This window comes from Dicentrarchus labrax, unplaced genomic scaffold (assembly GCF_905237075.1).
Source record: "Dicentrarchus labrax unplaced genomic scaffold, dlabrax2021, whole genome shotgun sequence".
NCBI lineage: Eukaryota > Metazoa > Chordata > Actinopteri > Moronidae > Dicentrarchus > Dicentrarchus labrax.
In genome coordinates, this window is record NW_026136710.1 from 20,450,564 (window position 1) to 20,473,089 (window position 22,526).

Sequence of the window (22,526 nt, forward strand, 5' to 3'; positions counted from 1 at the left end):
TACATCTCAAAGCTTCACTGGAGAGCTGGAACTAACTGGACCAAGTCAGACAGAGTGGAAAAAAATGATTTTAATAACCTTAGAGAGAGAAAGAAAAGGAGGCAGTCTCTATGTTAATGGATTAATGTTTGTGTAATATTTGTGAATTTAAAATTGTCACAGCAGGACTTTAGTTCTTGTGTTAAAACCACAGAATTTGATCCCCTGCAGCTGAAAATGTGTCCCCCTCTTCAACAGCCTCCTCCTGAGCCCCCAAACTGTCCCCCCAGCTCCTCCTGCACTCTGATCTTCTCAACACATGCATGTGTGGATCTGCTGTACGTCAGAAACAAAGGCAATCCTTATTACAGTTGGAGAAAAAATGCATTTCATTATTCCAGGGGATGACACTGACACGGAGAGCATCTCGAAAATGGTGCAAATAGACAGACAGACAGACGGACAAAAACACACACACACACACACACACACACACACACACACACACACACACACACACACACACACACACACACACACACATTCGTCAGGTCATGAAAAAGGTTGCTGTTGAAGTGGTCGGGGTGCTTCTTGTGGCGCCTCACTGCCCTTTTCCACCATCACTCACAGCCTCATAACATATAAGTCCATCTTAAAAAGGCTGTGAAGGGGGCACACAGATGGATGCTGGAGAGGTGGTCGCCATAGCGACATATGGTGGATGCAAACTCCGGGGGCCGAAGGGGCAATTACCTGATCAAAGGCCTGCAGCAAAACAGGAATACAGAGGTGTGTATGAGGGGCCCACAGCTGGCAGCCTCCTCAGACAATAAGCAGGTGTAGTTTGTATCCTTTTTGTCTTTTTGGCTCACAGTGACTGCTGCTGTACAGCGACGGTTACAGTATGTCCTACAATCCTCTCTCAACAAGAGTGCCACTTACTTTTACAATTTTCAAGTTGGTTAAACCCCTTCACATCTTTTTATTTCCACTTAAAGCTCCAGTGGGTCACATTTAGGAGGATCTACTGGCCGAAATGGAATATAATATTTATAGGTATGTTTTCATTAGTGTGCTGAGAATAGGAATCATGTTTCTATTACCTTAGAATGAGACGTTTTTAGCTACAGAGGCAGCGGGTCCTCTTCCACGGAGTCCGCCACGTTGAACAACCATGTTTCTACAGTAGCCCAGAAACAAATCAAACACCGGCTCTAGATAAGAGCGTTGGCGTTTCTCAAGAATTGCAGCCAACGTGGTTTCTCCTACACACTTGGAATGCTGAGCTATATGATACTGAATCCTTTCATCCCGGTATGAAAGAGGAGCAAAGAATGAAATTAAGAAAATAAAAATAAACAGGCAGGGACTTAAGGTTCATTCAGGTCTGGTTTTGCTCGGGTTGTACTCATATTTACTACATATTTCTATTTGACAAGGAACTGCATAAAGAATACTGTCCCTTTGTTATTTCTTCATTATTATTATAATTATTATTATTATTGTAATATTCTTTAAATACAGGAAAACACTGTAATTCTAAAATAGAGTAAGAAACTGTAAGAAGAATAACAATACAGTACTTTGCTGGCAAAACTGCTGTAAACTTACAGTTAGAAAGTCTCACAGTGTAGGTATGTTTTCATTCGTGTAGAAACAAGAAACGAAGAAATAAGAAACGTTGGGTTTTTGTTACCTTAGAATGAGCCTTTTATATATGCCACCATATTGAACCACCATGTTTCCACAGTAGCAGCTTGCCTTTATTGGACCAGACAGACACAGAGAGCCACAGGTCGGTCCATGGGTTCAAGTCATGGTCAAGTCATATCTAATTTTAATTCTGGCCGAATACCACGTCCATAAATGTAAATGAATAAATCCTGTTTATTGTATTTAAATATGAATTGATGCCCTACATATATTCTATTAGGACCTTGTCTAATTCAAAAGCAACTAAAACAGTTGCATAATGTCTTCTGTGGTTTCTGGAGGAGGCATGTTAAGTCTGACAAATTATCATAGTGATGTCATCAGAGTTATCTCGCTTCTCGTTCGGCTTTGCATTTCTTACCAGGAAACCTGTGTTACAAACTGGGGGCATGAGGTTTTGAGTTTGACTTTTATTTTAAAAATGTGTCTCTTGCATGTCAGCCAACTTTATGGAGGTTACATGATAAATCACACATTTTAAGTGTTTCTCTGAAAAGCAAAGTGCTTATAAAATATGTTAGTTTGCCTTAAAATAAATGACCCAACAGTATAATAAAGTATTCCATGAGCAGTGAGTCTCCTCACACCTCTGATTGTGTGTACATCCTTAAATATCACAGAGAAATGGGTAATCAAGATTTCTTTCAGTCTTAAGTGTGCTCATTGTCAATCCAAACAGCTTTTTTCTGCACTATGGCACCATATTATTGTGCACTGTCACATCAAGATAAAAATAAAATAAAAACACCAAAATCTGTACTGATACATTTCCTCCACAACACAATTGTTATGCTGTTTCTTCGATGCCCAAATCCTTCAGTTATATTCCCTGTCAGTCAGATTTCCAATTATCTTTATGAAAAGTGACATTTCTCAAAACAACAGAAAACATCAACTAAAGAATGACAGTCATTCTCCACAAGGCAGTAACACACTGCAACGCTGTGTGAATGTATCATGGCAGATGCTTGTGTATTCTCCAGGTTTGTTGTCTGTGCCTCCTCAGAGACTGCCGCTGAGTGCACTTGGCTGTAAATCAGCCTGCATATTGGAGGAGGTGAAGAGTGTGGATTAAATTTCATCCATACGCTCTTGAACTGTTCAGTCATGTTTCCCCTGCAGGAGCACCAGTGGCGTTCTGCTGTCAGAGGAATTACGTTACGGGTTTTCACAGCCTCGCAGGACCCACAGCGGAATAGCCTAAACCCTCCTCGTCCTTTTTGGATCTCTTCTTGGAGCTGTTGTTGTTAACAAGCTTAGAGGTAAAACAGCAGAACAGGAGCTGCAGATAGGCCTCTTTAAGAAGGAAACAACCTTTTATTTGAAATATCACTTATATATATTTTATGAAAAATATAGGGGGCATTTACCGCAGTGGCTAAGACTCTGTACGTTGTACTGCAGAGTTACAGTAAAGAAAAATGAAGGAATGAACATTATATGAATACATTTTTTAAAGCCCCTCTGTGTAAAATTTCTATGTGATTGCAGCATCTCTCAAAATATTCTGTTGGCATGAGTTTGTGTCGGTAGAAAAATTAAACAATATCAATGAAATACGGTGCAGTCTCTGTTCATCTCAGTGTCCTCAATTGTCGGAGCCATGGGAAATTTAAACCCTATATAAAGAGGATTAAAGATGACAAAATACATTATCTTTAAAACTAAAAGCTTTATTGGATATAATTTTCCCTTTTTTAATTGAACAAAAGTATTATTCCAATCCAGAGTATTAACTGGTGATGAAAAAGTTTTAAAATTGAACAAAACTTCTTTAGCACTTTGATGTATAATAAAAATCTTAAAACAAGGTTTTTTTTCCAACGTGATATCATGGGATGGCGTATACATACTTTTAAGGACATTTCACTTATTTGTCTATGCATGTTTCACACCATTATTTACAGTTTACAGTTATGTAAAAGTCCAGTGTTTAGGACTTAGTGGCATCTAGCGGTGTAGTTGCAGACTGCAATTCACTCGCTTCACCCTCCCTTTCCAGGAGAAACTATGGTTGCCATGAAATGCCCCAAAAAACATGAACAGCCCTATCTAGAGTCAGGGTTTGGTTTGTCTGCTCTGGGCTACTGTAGAAACATGCAAATGGAGACTCACAGCGTCTGCAGATAAAAACAGTTCATTTTAAGGTTACAAAAACACACAAAAAATATTTTCCGGTGATTATAATGAAAACATACCTATTAATTATATATTCTATTTCTGCCAGTAGATCCTCCTAAATGTTACACACTGCACTTTTAATGCCGTTACAGCTGGTGCATTTCATGTGTTTTGGATGTGCAGGAAAGGACGAAGTCATGTGTCCTTTTGTCCGGCGATCTTCATCATCATGGTAACAACAGTCAGTTTGGTTAGGTTTAGGTACTAAAACTACTTGTTTGGGTTAAAATTAGTACATTACTCAAGTCACTTAATATGTAAATACGTTCCACAATAAAGCAAGAAAAACTCTTGTGTTGCTCTTTATACGTCACCTGACATGTTTTTTTCTCAATGACCTTTGTGCATAAAATGACGCACTGTATCTGCTCAATGTAAAAATGGCGTGAAATGAGAATGAAAAGCAAAAATGGTGTTGTGATAATATGTGAAATCCATTATTTACATGCCATTTGGTGATACCAAGCTGTTTATCAATGTAATGACCTTTCTGTGAGGTCATCCAACAAATTGGTACAGATCAAAAAACTAACTGGGCAGATTGTCACAAAATATACTGGTCCCCAGACAACCAACTGAAGACACTTTTTTAAGCATAGCATAATTTCCTCTAATTTCCTTTTAATGTCACTGTAAATTAAGAAAGACAATTTAATTTGGTAGTAATCACAGGGAAGATTGAGACAGTATTCAATTGGTTTATGTCCAATTAAGTCAAATTAATTGTAACCCAGAGAGGTTTTTAGTCAGTGCACAGCAGGTCAACCGAACGTGCAAACAGTTAAAATTGTCGAAAGACAAAGTAAACTCAGTGAACTTCAGACTGTAAATTATGCAGTTTTAAAAGTATAACTTTCTTTAGTGATGAAACTTTGATGGGATCATGTCAAACAAGGATTCCCAGTCATGCCCGGGTGTCTCTCCTGGAGCTATAAGTAAACAAATGAAGCCTCTGATGTGGGGTTGTGATGTTTCCCTGGGCTCCTCCAACAATAATGAATTCAGAACTGATTACACGTACATATTAAATCAACTTGAGCAACCCGAGGGCTGGGCAAAGTTTTCTGGACTTTTTTCTGGTTCTCTGGTCCTGCTTTTGAAGTGAAGTATTTCACATCTGAACTCCAGTGGTCATGGTCTGTCTTCAGTATTATAATTAACCCCTTTAACTCCTAATGTTAAATACTGTGTTTTGAGCAAAAAAATAGCTTTCTGAAACTTAATTTAGCAAATCTGAACAGGTACTACTTAAAATTCTGCATAAACTTTTCAAATTAAAGAAATAGTTCAATATTTTTGGAATTGAGCGTATACACATTATTTCTGTGATTAAGATGAGAAGATTGATATTTGTATCCATTATTTGTATCTGTTACCAACTAAATGTTGATTTAAGCTAGAAATTGACGTGGACTGATCAGAAGTTTTAAAATGTATTAAAAGATTATTTATAGAACAGACTCTGAATTGAGTTTCAGTTTCAAGTGTAGGCGAACTGTTTTTAGAACAAGTTTTATTTATGAAAGTTGCAATAGTTACGAGTTCAGATGTTGACACTTTTTACTCTGATGATGCTTGTATTCATAAAAATTACATTACCTGTACCGGACATTCATTTCAGTCTGGTACTCACTCAACCTTCATTAATATCATTCTCATGTCTCTATGTTAAGCTCAGTGTAATGTTTGTGGTTAGCTTAGCTTAGCATAAAGTGTGAAAGCAAAGGGAATCAGCTAGCCTGGCTCTGTCCAAAGTTTAAAAGTACACCTACTAACACCACCTCTAGCATTACCTCTGAATCTAAAGGGCAAATGTTTGAAGGTCCAGAGTGTAGGATTTAGTGGATCGCAGTTTAGCGAAGTATTTGCACATTACACAACTCTGGAGCCAGTGTTTGGTTTGTCCCTTCTGGGCTACTGTAGAAACATAGCGGTTCAACAACGTGCACCAGCAACCTTTGGCTCATTTTTAGGAAACAAAAACACAATGATTCTTATATTAAGGTGATTATACACTAATGAAAACATACCTATGAATATTATATTCCATTTCTGCCAGTAGATCCTCCTCAATGTTACACCCTGGACCTTTGATTTATACACAGAAAGGCAAAAATTACAATCTGGGGTTTATGGGGGAGTTATGTGCTGTAACTATTGTTCAGTGTTTGGTCCATTCACAAGCTGCTTTCCCTTCCCTGTCCTCTCTTAAATCGTAAAGCCTGGTCTGTTTTTGGTTCCCTAAACCTGACCCGAGTGAACCTGTTGCAGGTGTCAGCACTGTCACTTTGTTTGGTTTCACAGTCAGTCATTTTAAGTGGGACATCAAACAGAGGCTCTTTGTTTGTTGTCTTGCTGTTTGATACCTTCTGCAGGTGTTCCTTCTCTCCTGCAGCTGATGTAAGCCATATACTGCCAATGATTTAAGCACCAGGAGATAAAAGTTAACAAGCATTTGATCTATATGTGACCGCTGATTGTATTTACTCAGTGTTTAAATTAGAGGGTTGCAAATGAAAAGGCAGAATAAATGTAAAGTTATGTAGATTTTCAAAATGTGATTATCTTGCTGTGCTTATTTTAAAAAATACATAGATCCCAAAAGGACTTTAAACTCTAAAGAAACTCACTTTACTTTCCCTTATCAATCATTTATAAACTTTATTATAAAAAAATCATAAATAGCTTGTAACACACGTAATGTAGGCCAGTTGTACGGAGCCCCTAAAGGGACCAGGACAGGAAAATGTAACCAATGAAATTACTTATTTTGACACACATTTTTAGCCAATAACTATTAAACTAACAAGGTAATGTGTCAAAAGGCGGACCTTTTTTGTTATTTTCTCAAAAGGAGGACAAATTAGTGTATTTGTATTTATATTTGTCAGGGCATTTGAGTGCCGGATGAATGGCCACCCTAAGTAATGGCTGGCTTGACCGCAGTTAATAAGCCTAGAGGCATACACACAGGAAGCACAACTGTCTGTGCTTAACCTAAGGTTTCTCGTGAGCACGAGAAAGTATCTCGTGAGCACTAAAGACGTTTCATTTTTTTTTTTTTCCCATGTCCCTTTAGGGGCTCCGTAGTTTTAAAACTGCCCTCTGATATTGTCACAGTTTCAATACTTAGTTAGTTAGTTAATAAATAATCACTCCATTTGATGTAATTGTGAAGAAGCCTATGACAACACTGGATGATCTAGTACCGGTAGCAACTGTAGTTCATAATAAACTGTTCGGCTGGATGCTGACTCAGTTATCAATAAAATACAGAAGCCTATTAGTACAATGCATGTGTTTAAAAATGATATTTTTTGTAAAAATGAAAAATGGTTAAATATGCCATGAGAATACTCATGTACTTAATACCCTGGCTTTATTTCAGAACTGTGTAGTAAAAAGAGATTTGTACAGAAGGACTATTAATTGAACCAGCTTGTATTAATATTTCACAACTAAACATCTTGTTACATGCAAACAACGTGTAGTTGGCCATATGCAGGTATTTTCCCTTGTTATAACATTCTCATGAAGCATTTCCTTAAGCTATACTAAGAGAAACGTCTTAAGCCTACTCTGATGATCACATTACAATGATGTAAACAGAGCATTTCATTCTTAAGTATAGTAGTACTTTGTTTTATCCCAACCTTTATACTATATACTTTATACTTAGTGATGAGATCATTAAAACGCAAATCAAATGCCAACAACTCACTGTACTCACAAGTAAGCGGGATGAGGCAAGCAAGATATTTTTCAGATAACCGGACATGAGACAGAGTTGTGGGCTGATACAATGTGAACGAGGTCAGATGTCTGACTGTCGCCATTTTAAATACCTTACCCGTGACTCTACCCAGCAAGTGTATTGAATACATAATAAATTGTGTAGTGCTCATTCACATAGAACGAGGTGACTATAAGCGCTATAGTAAACTGATATTATGCACAAGATGGTCTACATAAATTATGCTTGAATCATTATTTTTAAGCTACATGGAAGTCAATAAATCACATTTAAGGTTGCAGCAGCAGGAAAGTTGATGGGGTGGAATCAAACAGTTTTAGACTCTCTCTTACTTGTACTTTTCCAAAATACCTGCCTGCATTATCAAGGGCCTGTTTTCTAGATTCAGCAATTAGCCAAGATATCCGTGCAATAATCAAAACTATCCACACGAGCTGAGCGGGCCACCTATTCATTCATACAGGATGCTTTTACTGAGAATAATGGGTATGGCTTTAGTATGTGCCCCAGAAGAGCTAGCTAAATTGGAAAGCAACAGGGGACAACTCGGTGCACGTGTAACGTTTAAATATCCGCACGTTAGGATATAGCTATGGCAATATTTGACTTACCAACTCTTGGTTACAGAGATATGTTTAGGTTGGCCCCAAACAGCCATGTGCCAATTGTAAAGATCTGGAAAGTAAAGGTGTATTGCAAAAATGAATCAGCCTCAATTTCAGTCTGGTCAGCAGCTGTATCAAGCAAAGCAAAGACACAGCGTTTACTTTGAAATTGAGGATGCACTATCCTCCGTTTCAAATCAGAGGTGAGGCAGCTTTTAGGTCAATAAAAAAGGTAAGAATAAAGAATAGGAAATATGCATTGTTTAGCACTGTTTGTACCCCACCAGGCAGCTAGCAGTGTATGCATTGAAAGGAGTTGCTGCAGCGGCCCGGGTTCAAAACCGACCTGTGGCCCTTTGCTCTCTCCATCCATCTTTCCTGTTTCTCTATAGCTGTCTATCAATAAAGCCAACAAAAGGCCAAAAAAAATGACTGTAAAAAAAAAAAAAGCCTCTGAAGGGACCAACAGTTTGAGCTGCAGCTGAAACATTTTCCATGTGGATGTGTCTCAGCCTCAGTCTGTGCCGTACCGGGCAAATTATTGTCTCTTTCCACTGATTTTTGTAAGAAATCGCTTAACGTTCTGTCTGAACAGGCCTTAGGAACAGCTTGGTCATATGTTTGCATCCCTCATAGAGCAGACATGACTGCATACAAAGGGCATAACACAACATTTTAACATGCTGAAAGCACAGCGAAAACAGCAAGGTGTGTGTGTGAGCAATATCCAGACGTCCTCATTCAGTTATTAAGGATGGATCAGTGCATGACATTTCCCATCTGCCTTTTTAAATCCGACTGTCTGAACCTAGTGAGACACATTCTGAAGTTGGAGGTCTAGTTTTGTTGTTCAAACTTTCAAGATTTTTGACTTTAATTCTATCTGAAATTTGTCTGAGTTTTATGTCATTGTCATTAAGCGATTACTAAAGTTCTGTATCCTGCTGTGTTAAAGGATAAGCCTGGAAATATTCTATATTTTTCATACTGTTAATAAATCATTGTCTGTCAAGCTAAAGCCTGATAAATCTTTTCCTCCACAGGGGTCCATTGTTGTCTAAAAACTATTAAAAACAAACCAATGAGCCACATCGATAGGGAATTAAATCAATCCACCTCTGAAAATAGTCCACAATAAAAGCACTATTTACGCCTTTTTGAGTAATGTTTGCTAAAAAGAACACAACGGGCTGGAGCTGTTGCCAGCTGACACTGGGTGAGAACTAGGAAATTGCTTTGCCTTTTTTAAAATGAAACTAAATATTTGTTAACTGTTGAACTAACGGGTTTGGGTTTGAGTTCCACAGACAGGGCTAGGGAACACAGCAAGATGCACAATAACGCATCGTTGGTTTTGGTCTTTTATTTGTTGATAATAGACTTTTTTCACAGCAGCAATTCTGACATGACATAGTAGGGTAAAGTTTTACCAATGAAACTAATTAAGGTTTGTTCCACTCAAACAGAGCATGTTAGGTCAGTGGAAAGACACTGCTACACTAAATGGAACAGTCATTGGTAACACCTGTGTTTACTATTTCATGTGGCTGCTGTGAAAAAGGTCTATAAGAAACTGCTGAGACTGTTAAAAGAAACTGTGGTGACTGTTGCAAGGCAGGGCTTAGTGATATTTTCATGTGCCACACACACTTTTTTTATTAACTTAACTCTACAGTACAGAGTGCTGCAGTCACTACTGACTACTGCTCACACGTCTCACATTGACCTATGAAATGTTTGCCAATAGTTTCAATAATTTGTTTTCTACATTTGAGTAATGAGAGCACATCTGCTGTATGTTGGAATATTTAAATGACATTAATGCTTCTATGGTAGTGTCAGTATCAGAACACATTTTAGTTTTCTTATACAGACAGTTTTATGTCACTTATTTGTAAAGTTACTCAGGTACAAAAGTGCTAAGGGAATTTAAGGGTAAGGGTAACTTTCCAACAGAATTCAAGATTTTACAGCTACTGCTATAACTCTAGCAATCAAGACTGAAAAAATATGTTGTCTTGTTTTACTTTGTAGAAACAGTAGGAAAAAACATCAGCGATGTTGGCTGACTCACCTAAATCACATAAAACATTTTTAGGGAACCGACTTTTAACAAAGGAAAATACAACATGTTCTCACTACTAATAAAGTTTGCGTGGTTAGCGCTGTGGAATGGTCCCAGTTTGGTTAGGTTTAGGCACAAAACCTAGCTAAAGCTTTAGGAAAAGTTTACATTTTGCACCTGTCGTAACTTAAGTACACTGAAAAAACAGCTGCCTTCTGAGTTAAAGCTGCAGTAGGTAACTTTTATAAAACACATTTTTTCTCATATTTTTGAAACTTTCCCTATATCCTGACAGTAGAACATGAGACATATAATCTGAGAAAAAAATCAGGTTCCTCTGCCTCTTCCTAGTGCTCCTAATGGCATTTGCAAGAATCCACTGGTTCTGAAAGAAAACCACCAATCAGAGCCAAGAAAGATATAAAGACGCTTTGGGTTGGAGGCTTGAGATAGTTGATTGCAGAGTCTCATTCCCAGGGTCCTAAAGCATCTTCATTTAACGCTCTGGGAATAAGACTCAACAATCATCTGTCTTTTTGGGCTCTGATTGGTTGTTTTCATTCAGGCCCTGTGTATTCTTGCAAATATAATTAGGAGTACTTGGAGGAGCCAGAGGAAGTTTAAAAAAAAAAAAAAAAAAGTTTATCTGTCTCATACACTACTGTCAGGATGTAGTGAAAGTTTCTGCAAATATGACAAAAAATATATTTTTATTATTTTTAAGTTATCTTTTAGTTAGTTTTTGAAGCAGAAGACACTGACCAAGCTGCGTATTTGGCAACTTAGAAAGGAGACCAGGTTGGAAAATAAGGTCCTCCTGATTAAATCAAAATCAGGGTGGTCTGCTGGAGAAACTAATTTTGTGGTTGAATTGCTGAATTGTAACTAGAGTTTAGCTGTGATACAGGTCAGTGTCGATGATGAAGTTTAGAGCAGAGAACAGACAGCTCGGGATGTTCTCACTTACTGTCCCCTCATCAACACAACAAGCGTCCTGGAGTGAACAGTAGTATTTTCCCTCAGCTGCAGCCTAATTCCATCACTCTGAGTTTGGACCAGCGGGACTGCTCCCATGAAGGATGGATGACTAACAGAGACGAGCACTGATGGACTTGTCAGAATGATGAAGAATAAGAGCTCCTCTGGGGTTTTCATTCTACTAATCTCTGTTATAGTCACAGTAATATATTTTTATAGCGCACTTTTCAAAACTAACGTTACAAAGTGCTTCACACAAGGCAGCAAACACTGAGTAATAGACTTCTTAGTAGTAGAAATTGTTATAGAGACTTCTGGAATGCAGCCCTCCAAACTCTCCAATACATTTCTTCATTTGTATGAGAAGGACGTCCTCCTCCCTCTGCATATGCACGCTGCCCATGCAGCAATATCTGTAGTCTGCAGAGCCTGCATACAGAACATCACTGATGGGTTTGCTCACAGTAAGCATACATCTACTTTGCTTTTCACTTTGAAAGAAAACTAGACACAGATTTGATCAAGACAACAGGTAGATAATATATAGGATGTGTATATGGAATATTTGGAAAAATTTGTTTTATTTTATGTTTAAAATGATGTATGAATGCTATGATCAATTCATTACATTTTGTTCTGGCTGTGGTAAATATTTAAATAATCTTTTTACATTTTTATACTTGAATTTCTTGCCTCAGGAGATGTGTTTTCATACAGTAATTAGCGGGATAATGTATTAACAGAATTCATAAATAAATTTGAAACATACTGCCTAGATGTGCGATTCAAGTGACTGCTCTTTAACATGTTTCTCAGGTCTTGTGAGCAGAATTGAACATACCTTATTTCTTCATTTAAGTCACGAGCAGACTTGACTTTTAAGATCTTAATGATTTTCTTTGAGAAGTTTTGTCCCGGAAGACCAAACACAATCTGTTTTGATAGTTGCATACTTTCATCCTTCACTTATACGACTTGTTTAACACTTTTTTTGGTATCATGCAGAGGTGATGAAACTGAGGGCAATGCTTACAATGACCATTTCCTCTTACTGTGAAGGCAGAGATTAGAAAATGAGAAAAGGACAGATGCAATTACCAAGAATCTGCACTTTGAGTCAAGGGCTTCTGGGACAAACAGTCATTTAAAGGGAGTCGGGGTCAGATTTATGATCCTGCAGACCGTCCACTATCAGTCAAGTCTGTTCCACACAAAACATTTCAGGAACAAGGACACACTGTGTAATTAATGTGACGCTCTGAACCCGAGCTCAGTTAATATCAGACATTTGCATCTGCAGATTTACACAAGTTGATGTCCCCAGCGGCTGATGTCACCTGTGGGTGTAGCTTATGAGTTAGAGCGGGTCATACACTAATCTCTTTACCATTTGCCACCTACAGGATGACAAAGTCATTTTTACACTAGTGCCACCCGATGACAAAGTCATTTTTACACTAGTGCCACCCGCAGGCAATGAGTGATATAACTGTAGTTGTTTCCTTTTTTATAGCTTCTATGACTGCTAATCATGGGGTGGGACAATTATCTGTTCACTCACTGACATTGTGAGGACACTCCTTCTATCTGGGGACAAACTGCTGGGCTCCATGAAGTAAACCATTTTTGCTATTAAGATCTCATTTGTTTACTTGTACAAAAATATTAATATAATATAATATAATATAATAACACAAACAATTAAAAGACACTAAGGAAGGGGATGAGGTACATACAGAACAAGTGATGGGGCAATACTCTGATGGTGTGTTTCAATGAAGTTCCAGTGGCTGCTCCAAGGCTTTTATCAAAACCGCTGACAATAGATAGACGTCAGACCAACGGCTTATTGCAAAGCATGATGGTCTGCGCTCTTTCCAGTTCATCAAAAAGATCTTTCTGCAGACAGACATCCCAGCGTTACACAAAGGTTTGTAAGAAATGAGTGTACTGGTGAAAAATTCTGGTCACTTCTAGCTAACTAACTTCCACAACAGATGTAAGGAAGAACCTCTGCTTCTACCAACACTGGTCAGGATAATTGTCCTCAATTTTGGAAAGTCTAATGGGAGTTATAAGCTCTTCATAAAATTTGATCCTGAATGAGCACATTTTGTCCTTATATATTCTCTTGTTCTTATTAAAAGGGTTTTCAAATCCTGTTCCAATGCCAGCTGGAGGGGCAGTAGGCCTGCTGAACAGGCTAATGATCTATTGGCAACTGTACATTTGCAGGTGGTTGCCTTTGTAAGACACTGGTCATGCTGTGAGCAAGAGGTTGGGCTCCATAAGGTCAAAAAACAGTTTAATTCACAATATTAAACATGCACATGTTCAAGATTCAAGATTCAAGATTCAAGAAGCTTTATTTATCCTGAGGGAAACTGCTGTGCAACAATTGCGATACAAAAGTGGAGAAGTAATACAAGAGTAAGAATCAAGCTAGCATAAAATAAAACAAGTAACTAAATGCAACAAAGTGCAACAAAGTGCAAAGCTTGTATCTAAAAATGTAACACCAACCTGCTGCCGAATGTATATATTTTTTTACCACTGTAGGAAGCATTACTATGGGCATTCTGAAATAGATTTGTAACATTTTGAGATGAAAAACCTCTATTAATATCAATCAGATGCAGAACACAAACCCATTCATATTCATCCTTGCATGACATTGCCTCATTTTATTTAATTGCTGCAGCAGTGTATAGTTACAAATGCCTTTCCTGCCCAGCTTACAACCAATTAAGAGACAATGCTGCAGTACATGCACAGATTGAATTAACTGGCTTTTAGTATGGAGACCGCGGCCTCACTAGCAGAATTAGACACAGAAAAGACTAAAGAGGCCTTTCACGCAAGGTCTCAGTTTTCTCCCAGGAGAGGAAACAACCATCGACTCAAACAGATTCCCACATGAATTTATAAACCATTGCTGAATTATAAATGAGAGGACAATTGAGAAAACATGGTTAAATATTGAGTGAAAATGTATCTTAACAGCTTGTTAGGGCCAAGGTGGATGCAGAGGTTAGTATATGAACAACAGACAGATGGTAGCAGAGTGTCCACAGGGCAACTTCAGAGAATGATCAATCTGTCTGGTCAGTGGTTCTTGTACCCATTATATCTTTGATAAGTGTTGTTGTACTATGATTTTAAATGTGTTGAATATGGCCAATTTCAAATGTATGTCTGAAACTACTTCAGTGTTATAATTTAATACTGTAAGTAAATGAAATGCAAAGTGAGACTGATACAGAGAGAGAGAGTGTCAGGGGAAACAGAGAGAATGTTGTGAAACAGGAAGGGACCCTGCCATGGAAAACCAGCTCAGGAAATGCCTCCTGTTTGAAGAAACAATAGGCTCTGCTACAATAACTACACTGTAAAAATGAAGACATTGTGTATTATATAAGAAAAATAAACTTTTCTCTTGCTATCTATATTTAGGACTCACAGTTTAAATATGTGGATGCAATGCACTAACAAGTTTTGTTAACTTGAGTTTTTTAGTTGTGGAAAACTAATTATAATCATATAATTAATCACCAACCAATTGAATTCATTAACTCTCTTTCTAAAAATCTTTTATTTTTAACTTGTTTGTAATTGGATATGATTGTCACTTTTCACTTGTCACTTAAATTGACTCATTCTCACATTAAGAGCCAATTCAAAGCTTCTATACATGACTTCAGTCTAGTAACTTAAAACGGAAGTTCTATTCTGGCTGGGAAATACACTTATTAGCTTTCTGTGGAGAATGACAGTAGATGAGAAATAGCACTCTCATACAGTCCGTTGAACACAGCTAGCTAAGACAAAGACTGGAAATGGGGAAACAGATAGCTTGGGAACAAAATCCACCTACCAGCCCCTCAAAAGCTCACTAGTTTGAATAATCCCTTCAAAAGCTGAAGTAAAGCAACAATTTGTCATTTTATCCAGGGTTATACCACCCAGTAACTTCCAGGAGTCTCCATTGGTTGCCTGGCAACTGCTTAGACCTCACCTCACCTCATTCCTTCTCATCTAAATCTCCTCTAGAAGCCAAATGAGCGTCTGTCATTACTGTATTAGGTGGTGTAGCACAGGAGGGATCAGTCTTGACATTATCTTACTATTACTAGTAACTGTCGTTGCTTTCCCTTTTGTAACATGAGGATTTGCCTGTTCCTTACTAGGGAGGCAGCACAATCTTCAACCGCAGGCTGAAAACCACCTACAACTACATCTTGACATCCCATGCTAGCACATCTCATTTCTTTCTTTTAAAAGCCCTATTAGTATTTGCAATATAGATCTCTAACAAGCATGATATATCTGTTTATTTGGGAGGGATGCACGTCTCACTTTGATAACAGTTGTTGGGTGAACTTGTATCTTATTTCTTCTTAAGTTAAGCTGACTTTAAGTGGAAGTTTTGCATTGTGATGATGTAAAATATGACTTAACTCAAACCATCTACTCTATAAGCTAAATATTGATAGGCTGATGCCTTAACATTTTTAGTTTTATCAACTTCCAAGTGTTTACAGTGTGTAAAAATGTCAATATCAATAGACAAAGTTGCTATTTACAATATATATTTAGAAAATAAATCTCTGAAGATGATCCTGGAGATTGTGAGGCTCTGAATGATGAGCACTTACCAGGTTGTGAAGGACATGACATACAAAAGCGAGTCTTTCTTCAAGTTTGACTTTCTTATACCTCCAAAAGTTTTAGAATAGACACAGGTTTGAAACAGTTCTTCAGGGAAAGAAACAGTGGGCCTGTCACGCAGTCTGAATTGAGAGACAACCACACTTTCCAGAGGAACAAAACATAATCACAGTTGAGATGTTTTATTCCAAACTGCAATTTTCTTGCAGAGGTCTGGCACACAGTTTGGTACTTTAAAGCAAAGTAGATAAATCAATTCAGTGCCTCAGAAAACTCAAACCTGAGTTCTTGAAAGACCTGAAAGTATCTGAACAAATATTTGTCTATGCCTTAATAGTCACACTTAATAGTACCCGGATGATTATCAGTCCATTAGAGGAAAGGGGTTTGGGTAATCACTGCAGTCTTCTCAAACGCAGACGTCTCCAGTCATGTTCTGCATCACAAATCAGAGAGACGAGTGTTCAAACAGGATGACTTTGGAGTGGTTGGAGAGGCTGGAGAGCCTGGACGGTCTGAAAGCTCCAATCCGAGAGTAAACATCTGCGTCCGAGCAGGCACCCCACGACAAGTGAGGGCTGGGCGGGGTGGTGTGGATCACAGGCAGGGGCAGCGGAAAGGCCAAGACAGGAGGTGTTGGAGGGAGAGAAGGTGGAGTGTGGAGCGGTGGTGGAGACAGCACAGGAGGTGGGGGGAGCGGCAGTGGGGGTGGAGAAGACACAGGTGGGGGAGGAAGTGGGATGATGACAGTGGGGATGACCGGGGTAACGGTTTGGACAGGCGAAGCAGCTTCAGGGACCGTCCCGTTCTTGGCTGTCGGGTCCTGGCGTGGTGCAGGGTGTTTGAGTGTATAGGTGGCGGTGTGGAAGAAGCTATAGTACTCCAGAGCGTGCCTCGCCCTGGCCAACCTCAGCCTGCAGGACACAACACAAATGAGGGTTTTTTTCTTTTTTGCCCCTTTATTTAACCAGGTGAAACTCTCATTGAGATAAAAAAAAAAATGTGGTCAACATTTCGGGTAAGCCGAGAATCGATATATATTGAGTTAAATCTCATATCCTTGCATTAAGTAGAGAGCTGGTGTCAGGAAATAGTTAGGCTAGCTTAGCATGAAGACTGAAGGCAGTGGGAGACAACTCTCCTGGCTCAATCTAAAGCCTAAAAGCTTGGTCACAACAGAAAGTGGCACAGCGAAATTTGTCTTTGCATTATTTTTTAAAATATTTTATTGTGAAAGCTGCAAACTCGCACATCCTTTCTGAGGAAAAATACAGCTGTAGCAGGAGCACAAGTGCTGCACCTATTAACAATATTCTTTTCAAAGAACACAACTGTCAAACTGCCAAAACAGAAGGAGAAGACAAGGACACTGTAAACCAGTTAGCTGTAAAGTTTGTGTAGAGATATAGCAAATTCAGGGCTCAATTAGCACTGGTGCCTGCGGGCCGGGTGGACGCAGCAGCAGGAATCGTGAGTAGCAACAGAACTGTTGTGCTTCTAACTACGCAAGTGAAAATATGTGTCTAATCATGGGTCGAGTACTGAGCTGTGTGGGTGCGGGTTTGCAAAACTGGACCTATGTAGGACTCTGAACGACTGTAGCTGGGAACACTCTAGCACTGTGAGCATGGCTCCTCAAGCTACTGCTAGAGATGATCGAGTACACCATTATCTGTATCTGTTCAACCTACTAAATTTTCCCAGAGAGTCCAAAATGAAAGAAGCTATTGTAGCATACTAGCGGCGTTCCTTCAAAGGTCATCACTGTGCGTATATTTACGTTGCCTAACTGTTATGCTGCCATGTTCCTGTTTCTCCTGGGTCGGAGACAGATCCAGCTCATGTGGTAATACATGAAAGCTACCACTGCAAGCCAATCAGACATACATTTTCTTTTAATAGAATATAAGAAGATCTGTGTAGAAACAGTAAACAGAGTGAAAAAAAGATCCAAAAGACTGGGATGTGGATCAAGTTGGTTTGTTAAATCATTACTATTATTATTACTCAGTGACATGTACACACCTGTGTCTCAGCTGTAAGAGTCTGTACAGCAGCAGCAGGATTACAGCTCCAGCCAGAGTCACCAGAAGCACGGCCACCCTCACGTCCAAGTTCCAGCATGATTTCCCAGCAGGTCCAGGTGAGTTGCAGGTCCTGGGGGGCCGTGGTGTCTGGAGGGTTCCATCCATACCCTGCTCAGGGCTGATGATGGCCTGGACCAGGACGGGCTGAACAGTGTCCAGCAAGATCTTAGGCTGAGGAGGGATCTGGAGAGAGGTGCTGCTGGTGACCTGAAGACCAACCTGCATCGTTGCCAGTTTTGATCCAGAGGGTTCAGGCTTGATCTAATCTTATTTCCCCATGTTGAGATGTGTGAGTAGTTCCTTCAAATGGCTTTAAGTGTCTCTGCTCTGTAACATAAAAAGTTCTCAATCACAGTATGTTTCAAAATGAAGCCTTTGTATTGTTTTTTTTATGTCTTTGTATCTATTTCACAATTCAGTGTTAAAGACTGCTATTTTAGGATGCAAACACTGTAAAAAGACATTATCTACTTAAAGAGTAACAGAGCAACCAACCAGTCTCTCATGGAAGTTGCGGCATTGCGATTGGAGCAATTAACACAAATTCAACCAACCCTGTGAATTCTGCACAATCTTGCAGTTTTGTCCCATCACTGCAACTTTTCCATACATTTAATCAATCATTGAAATTTCATACACAAGTTTCAACAGTCATAGCAGTCCCCTGTGCAAAACATATAGCAATACATCACAACGCTACTAGCTGTTTTATTCTCACTAGAACGATGCCTTTAATTCTTTTATGAATTTCTGCAATTTTCACTTTTTCATTTTATTGTAAAAAAAAGATACACTAAACTAAAAATACTGCAACATAGATTGCAATTCTTTAGAATGAATCCCATGAAATCAGGCATCTTAGGGTGCAACAATCCCAAAAAAGCCAGCAAAATACTAGAGGGACTGATTAACACCAGCCCAATCCTGTTTTTACTGACCTCCTCACCTTGCTGCAGTGATGGACAAGTGTACCCCAGCTTGAGTTGGTACACAGTGACATCATTATGGTCTCAGGTACAGATTTTAAACTTTTAATGGAAGAGGGCAGTGAAATGACTGCTTTTCAGGTTGTTCAGTTTAAGTGTGATTAATGTGATAGAATCTAAAATTCTAAACCTTTAAGGCATCTGGTGGCATTTTAAAAGACAACATTAAAATATAGTGTGTATATCTTTGAGACCTGACATATGTGTTAAGTGCATTTCCTTCCTAATAACACGTAGTCACTACTTGTGATATGTTTTCAGTTGTCACTCTTTGCCTCACGTATTCCTTAAAATTGAGTCTATGCAAATCACATTTTGAAATGAAGAGTTTTTCATAATTACGGAATTATTAGTTAGGAAATATCAGAATGAAATTGCAATCAGGTTGTGATAATAACATTGCAATTCATCCCTACTCTGACCCTCTCACCTTATCTCTTGCAGGTGCTTTTGCAGAAACAGACAGTTGTTGCCCTGCACACAACACACCATCATGAGTTTGGTGTTTTCAGCATCTTTACCACGTCTCACCAAGTAGGGATCTATAACTTTAACTGCCCCCTAAATGACATCCAGCTTATTGTGGATACATGGAGACAGTTTTTATTATAGTAAGAATTATGACTAATGAGCCACTGTTGAATGTTCCGATTTTTTCATAATAAATTACAAAAAAGCTATTTTCTGTTTTGTTTCCCTCTCTGTACCAAAAACATAACAAACCATGACCACAAAACTGAGGTACATACTGAACTGTGTATTTACTGTATATGGGCAAATATAAGAAAGAACACACTTTTTAACAAAAAAGTAACTTACTTTTTGATTTGATGGCGTTGTTGTAGGCATATTTGTGAGAAAAAACAAACAGAAGCACTGGTTAAGAACTGTGTGGCTTTCCAGGACCAAATGGAGAATCCAGAGGACACACCAATGGGAGGAAGCCAGTGAAAACAGCAGGAAACAGTGCACTTCCCTAACACACAATCCTGAGATGTGATTGGAGATCACTTCCTATCACCATGGTTACAGGAAACTGGTCAAGGGTGTCTTTTTTTAAGGACTTCATTTTGAGTTGAGAGTGGGTCTGAACAAAACACCCATGTGAGTACACGCAAACTCAGAATAGCAGCTTACAAAGGGTCAGCTGAGGAGAAACCATAGTTATTATTCTTCATCCCTGCAAGGATATCGTTGCACTCCATCCATGTATGATAACAAAGCAAACCAAGCCTCTTATCACACATCATACAAGCTGGAACAGTAGTACAAAGTCAAAAACTCTTAGTCTTAGTCTTAACTCAGGGAACAAAACACCAAATAGAGCGGCAGAACCACATATACACAGCCTGACCTTTATATCGGAGCTTTATCTGGAGGGGGGGACAAATTGAACAAAAGCAGTTTCAAAGTGAAAGAGAAACGACTGTTTCAGTTCCACCAAAGCGGCCCACATTAGTCCGGGCTGTGCCAGAGCGGGTCAACAGATGCAGAGAGATGGTAGCCACCGTGAAAGGCTGACCGCTATCTGATTGAGCCGGTATTCAGGGGACGAATAAATGACACACAGGCACAGAAAGAGGCTGGGCTCCGACGCAAGTCCACCTCTCATTTATCTGTCTAATAAGTTCTGATGCCGGGCCAAGCCGAAAGGGAGGAACTCTTAGCTCTCACTCAATATCCCTGCCTGGCACCCTCACAATCCTCTGATATTGAAGAAGAGAGTAATATTAAAAGATCTGTTATCAGGGCCCCAATTGTAGTTCAGGGGGGAGGTGATCCGCCCAGACAACCTGCTAGAAAGGGATTTGGGAGCTGTATGGTTTCTTAAAACCACAAAGATGACTAAAGAAACAAGTGTTTTCATTCTGATATATTCAGTTACTTTATTCTTTTGTTGTGTCTTTTAATGTCGTATTAATTAGACTAAATTCAGGATTTTGGGGAGGCTCATTAGTATAGATGATGGACAAAATAAAATGAACACCTTATATCTTGTGGCTAGGGTTCCTGCATTAATAGTCATTGTCATTTTGCCCACATACTATGTTAAACAACTAGCAGCTGGATGATTTCCATTATCTGGATGAACAGGGATCTCTTGTGGTTGAATCATCAGCACAAATCATCAGTAATGGGGGGGAATGGTTCACTGAAAGAAAAGAAAAGTCACAAGTACAAAACTATGTCCTTTTTTCCAGAAATCAGAGCCTCAGAGAGTGCTCTGTCATCAAGTTGCAATTGGACGTTGAGCTTTGTATCCTCAAGAAGCAAATGTGGCACTGTGTTTTGTTTTGTTCTTGTGTTCTGTTATGTGGCTTAAGTGTTATTCATTGCAATGCTGCTTTAGTGACATTAGCATTTCTCTGGCACAAGTGAGAGCTGGGAATACTACTGTATCTGCTAGGGTTGTTAGTTAATAATAATCTAAGGCATATGAATAATGAGGAAAGTCAACATTATGGTGATAATGTTAATGGTGTAGATGATGAGGATGATGATGATGACAATTTAATGAGCATTAGGAAGACTAAAGCAGATGAAAATGAGGATGATGATGACAATGAGGACAATGAGGACAATGAGGATGATGATGATGATGATGACAATGAGGATGAGGACAATGAGGATGATGATGAGGACAATGAGGATGAGGACTCACTGATAATGATGATGATGACAATGAGGATGAGGACTCACTAATGATGATGATGATGATGATGATGACGAGGATGATGATGACGAGGATGATGATGATGATGATGACGGTGACGAGGATGATGGCGATGATGATGATGTAAAGACTGTGATGTTGAGGATGCTGATGATGATAATAATAATGAGGATGATGATGATAAAGATGTTGATGATGAGAAGGAGGAAGGTGATGCATTAAAGCTGATGGCGGTGTAATAAAGACAGCGTGGGGTGAAAAGCAGCAGAGAGAATCCTCCAGTTAATCATCCCAGAGATTTGAATCTATTCATGAGCTCTTAATGTGAAGAGCTAATGTAGCCGTTGTCATCTGAGTGTGGAGCCGCCGCTCTGACAGGCTGACGGAGCCAACGGACTGAAGTAGGAGTTCAGTGATTGGACTTCCTGTGTGTATGACTAAAGACTAACAGGGAGCTGTTAAGTGCTCTTTGACTGGCCATCCACAGTTAACCTGCACTGTTACAAACAAGACCGTCCATCAAATCCTGTACTAAAATCGCCTTCAAAAGTCTGACGCAGTGTGTGGGAAGAAAGACAGGAAGGAAAAACTAAATTTTTACTTGTGTGTATAGAATCAAAAAATGAACCGTCTGCCTTAAGAATGTTTCCCTATCAAAGACCTTGCCAATAAAGCCATGGATTTAGAATAGTTACAGATATTATGGAGAGAGGAGAACCAAGACAATGTAGGAGGGATTGATTAAGGGTTTGTAGGGAGGGATGAGGGATGCAGGGATGGGGGTGAGGGTAGAGGGATGGAGGATTACAAAGATGGACTGGTGTCAGCTGGTGGTG

At 39.0% G+C, this 22,526-nt stretch overlaps 1 protein-coding gene across 1 annotated transcript; it reads right to left on the reverse strand.

The window, feature by feature from the left end:
- Window positions 1–13,622: 13,622 nt before the first annotated feature.
- Window positions 13,623–19,923, reverse strand: LOC127370807 (formin-1). Its single transcript, XM_051413174.1, has 3 exons — window positions 19,836–19,923; window positions 17,969–18,357; window positions 13,623–16,857 (listed from the first exon to the last, which is right to left on the reverse strand). The coding sequence occupies exons 2-3, from the start codon at window positions 18,253–18,255 to the stop codon at window positions 16,392–16,394; spliced, it is 753 nt and encodes a 250-aa protein (XP_051269134.1). The 5' UTR covers window positions 18,256–18,357; window positions 19,836–19,923; the 3' UTR covers window positions 13,623–16,391.
- Window positions 19,924–22,526: the final 2,603 nt, after the last annotated feature.

Coding starts and splice junctions, on each gene's coding strand:
- LOC127370807 (XM_051413174.1), bottom strand. CDS start 18,255: ATGCAGGTTGGTCTTCAGGTCACCAGCAGCACCTCTCTCCAGATCCCT. Junction 16,858..17,968: donor CTCTTACAGCTGAGACACAG/GTGTGTACATGT, acceptor TGTGTCCTGCAG/GCTGAGGTTGGCCAGGGCGA.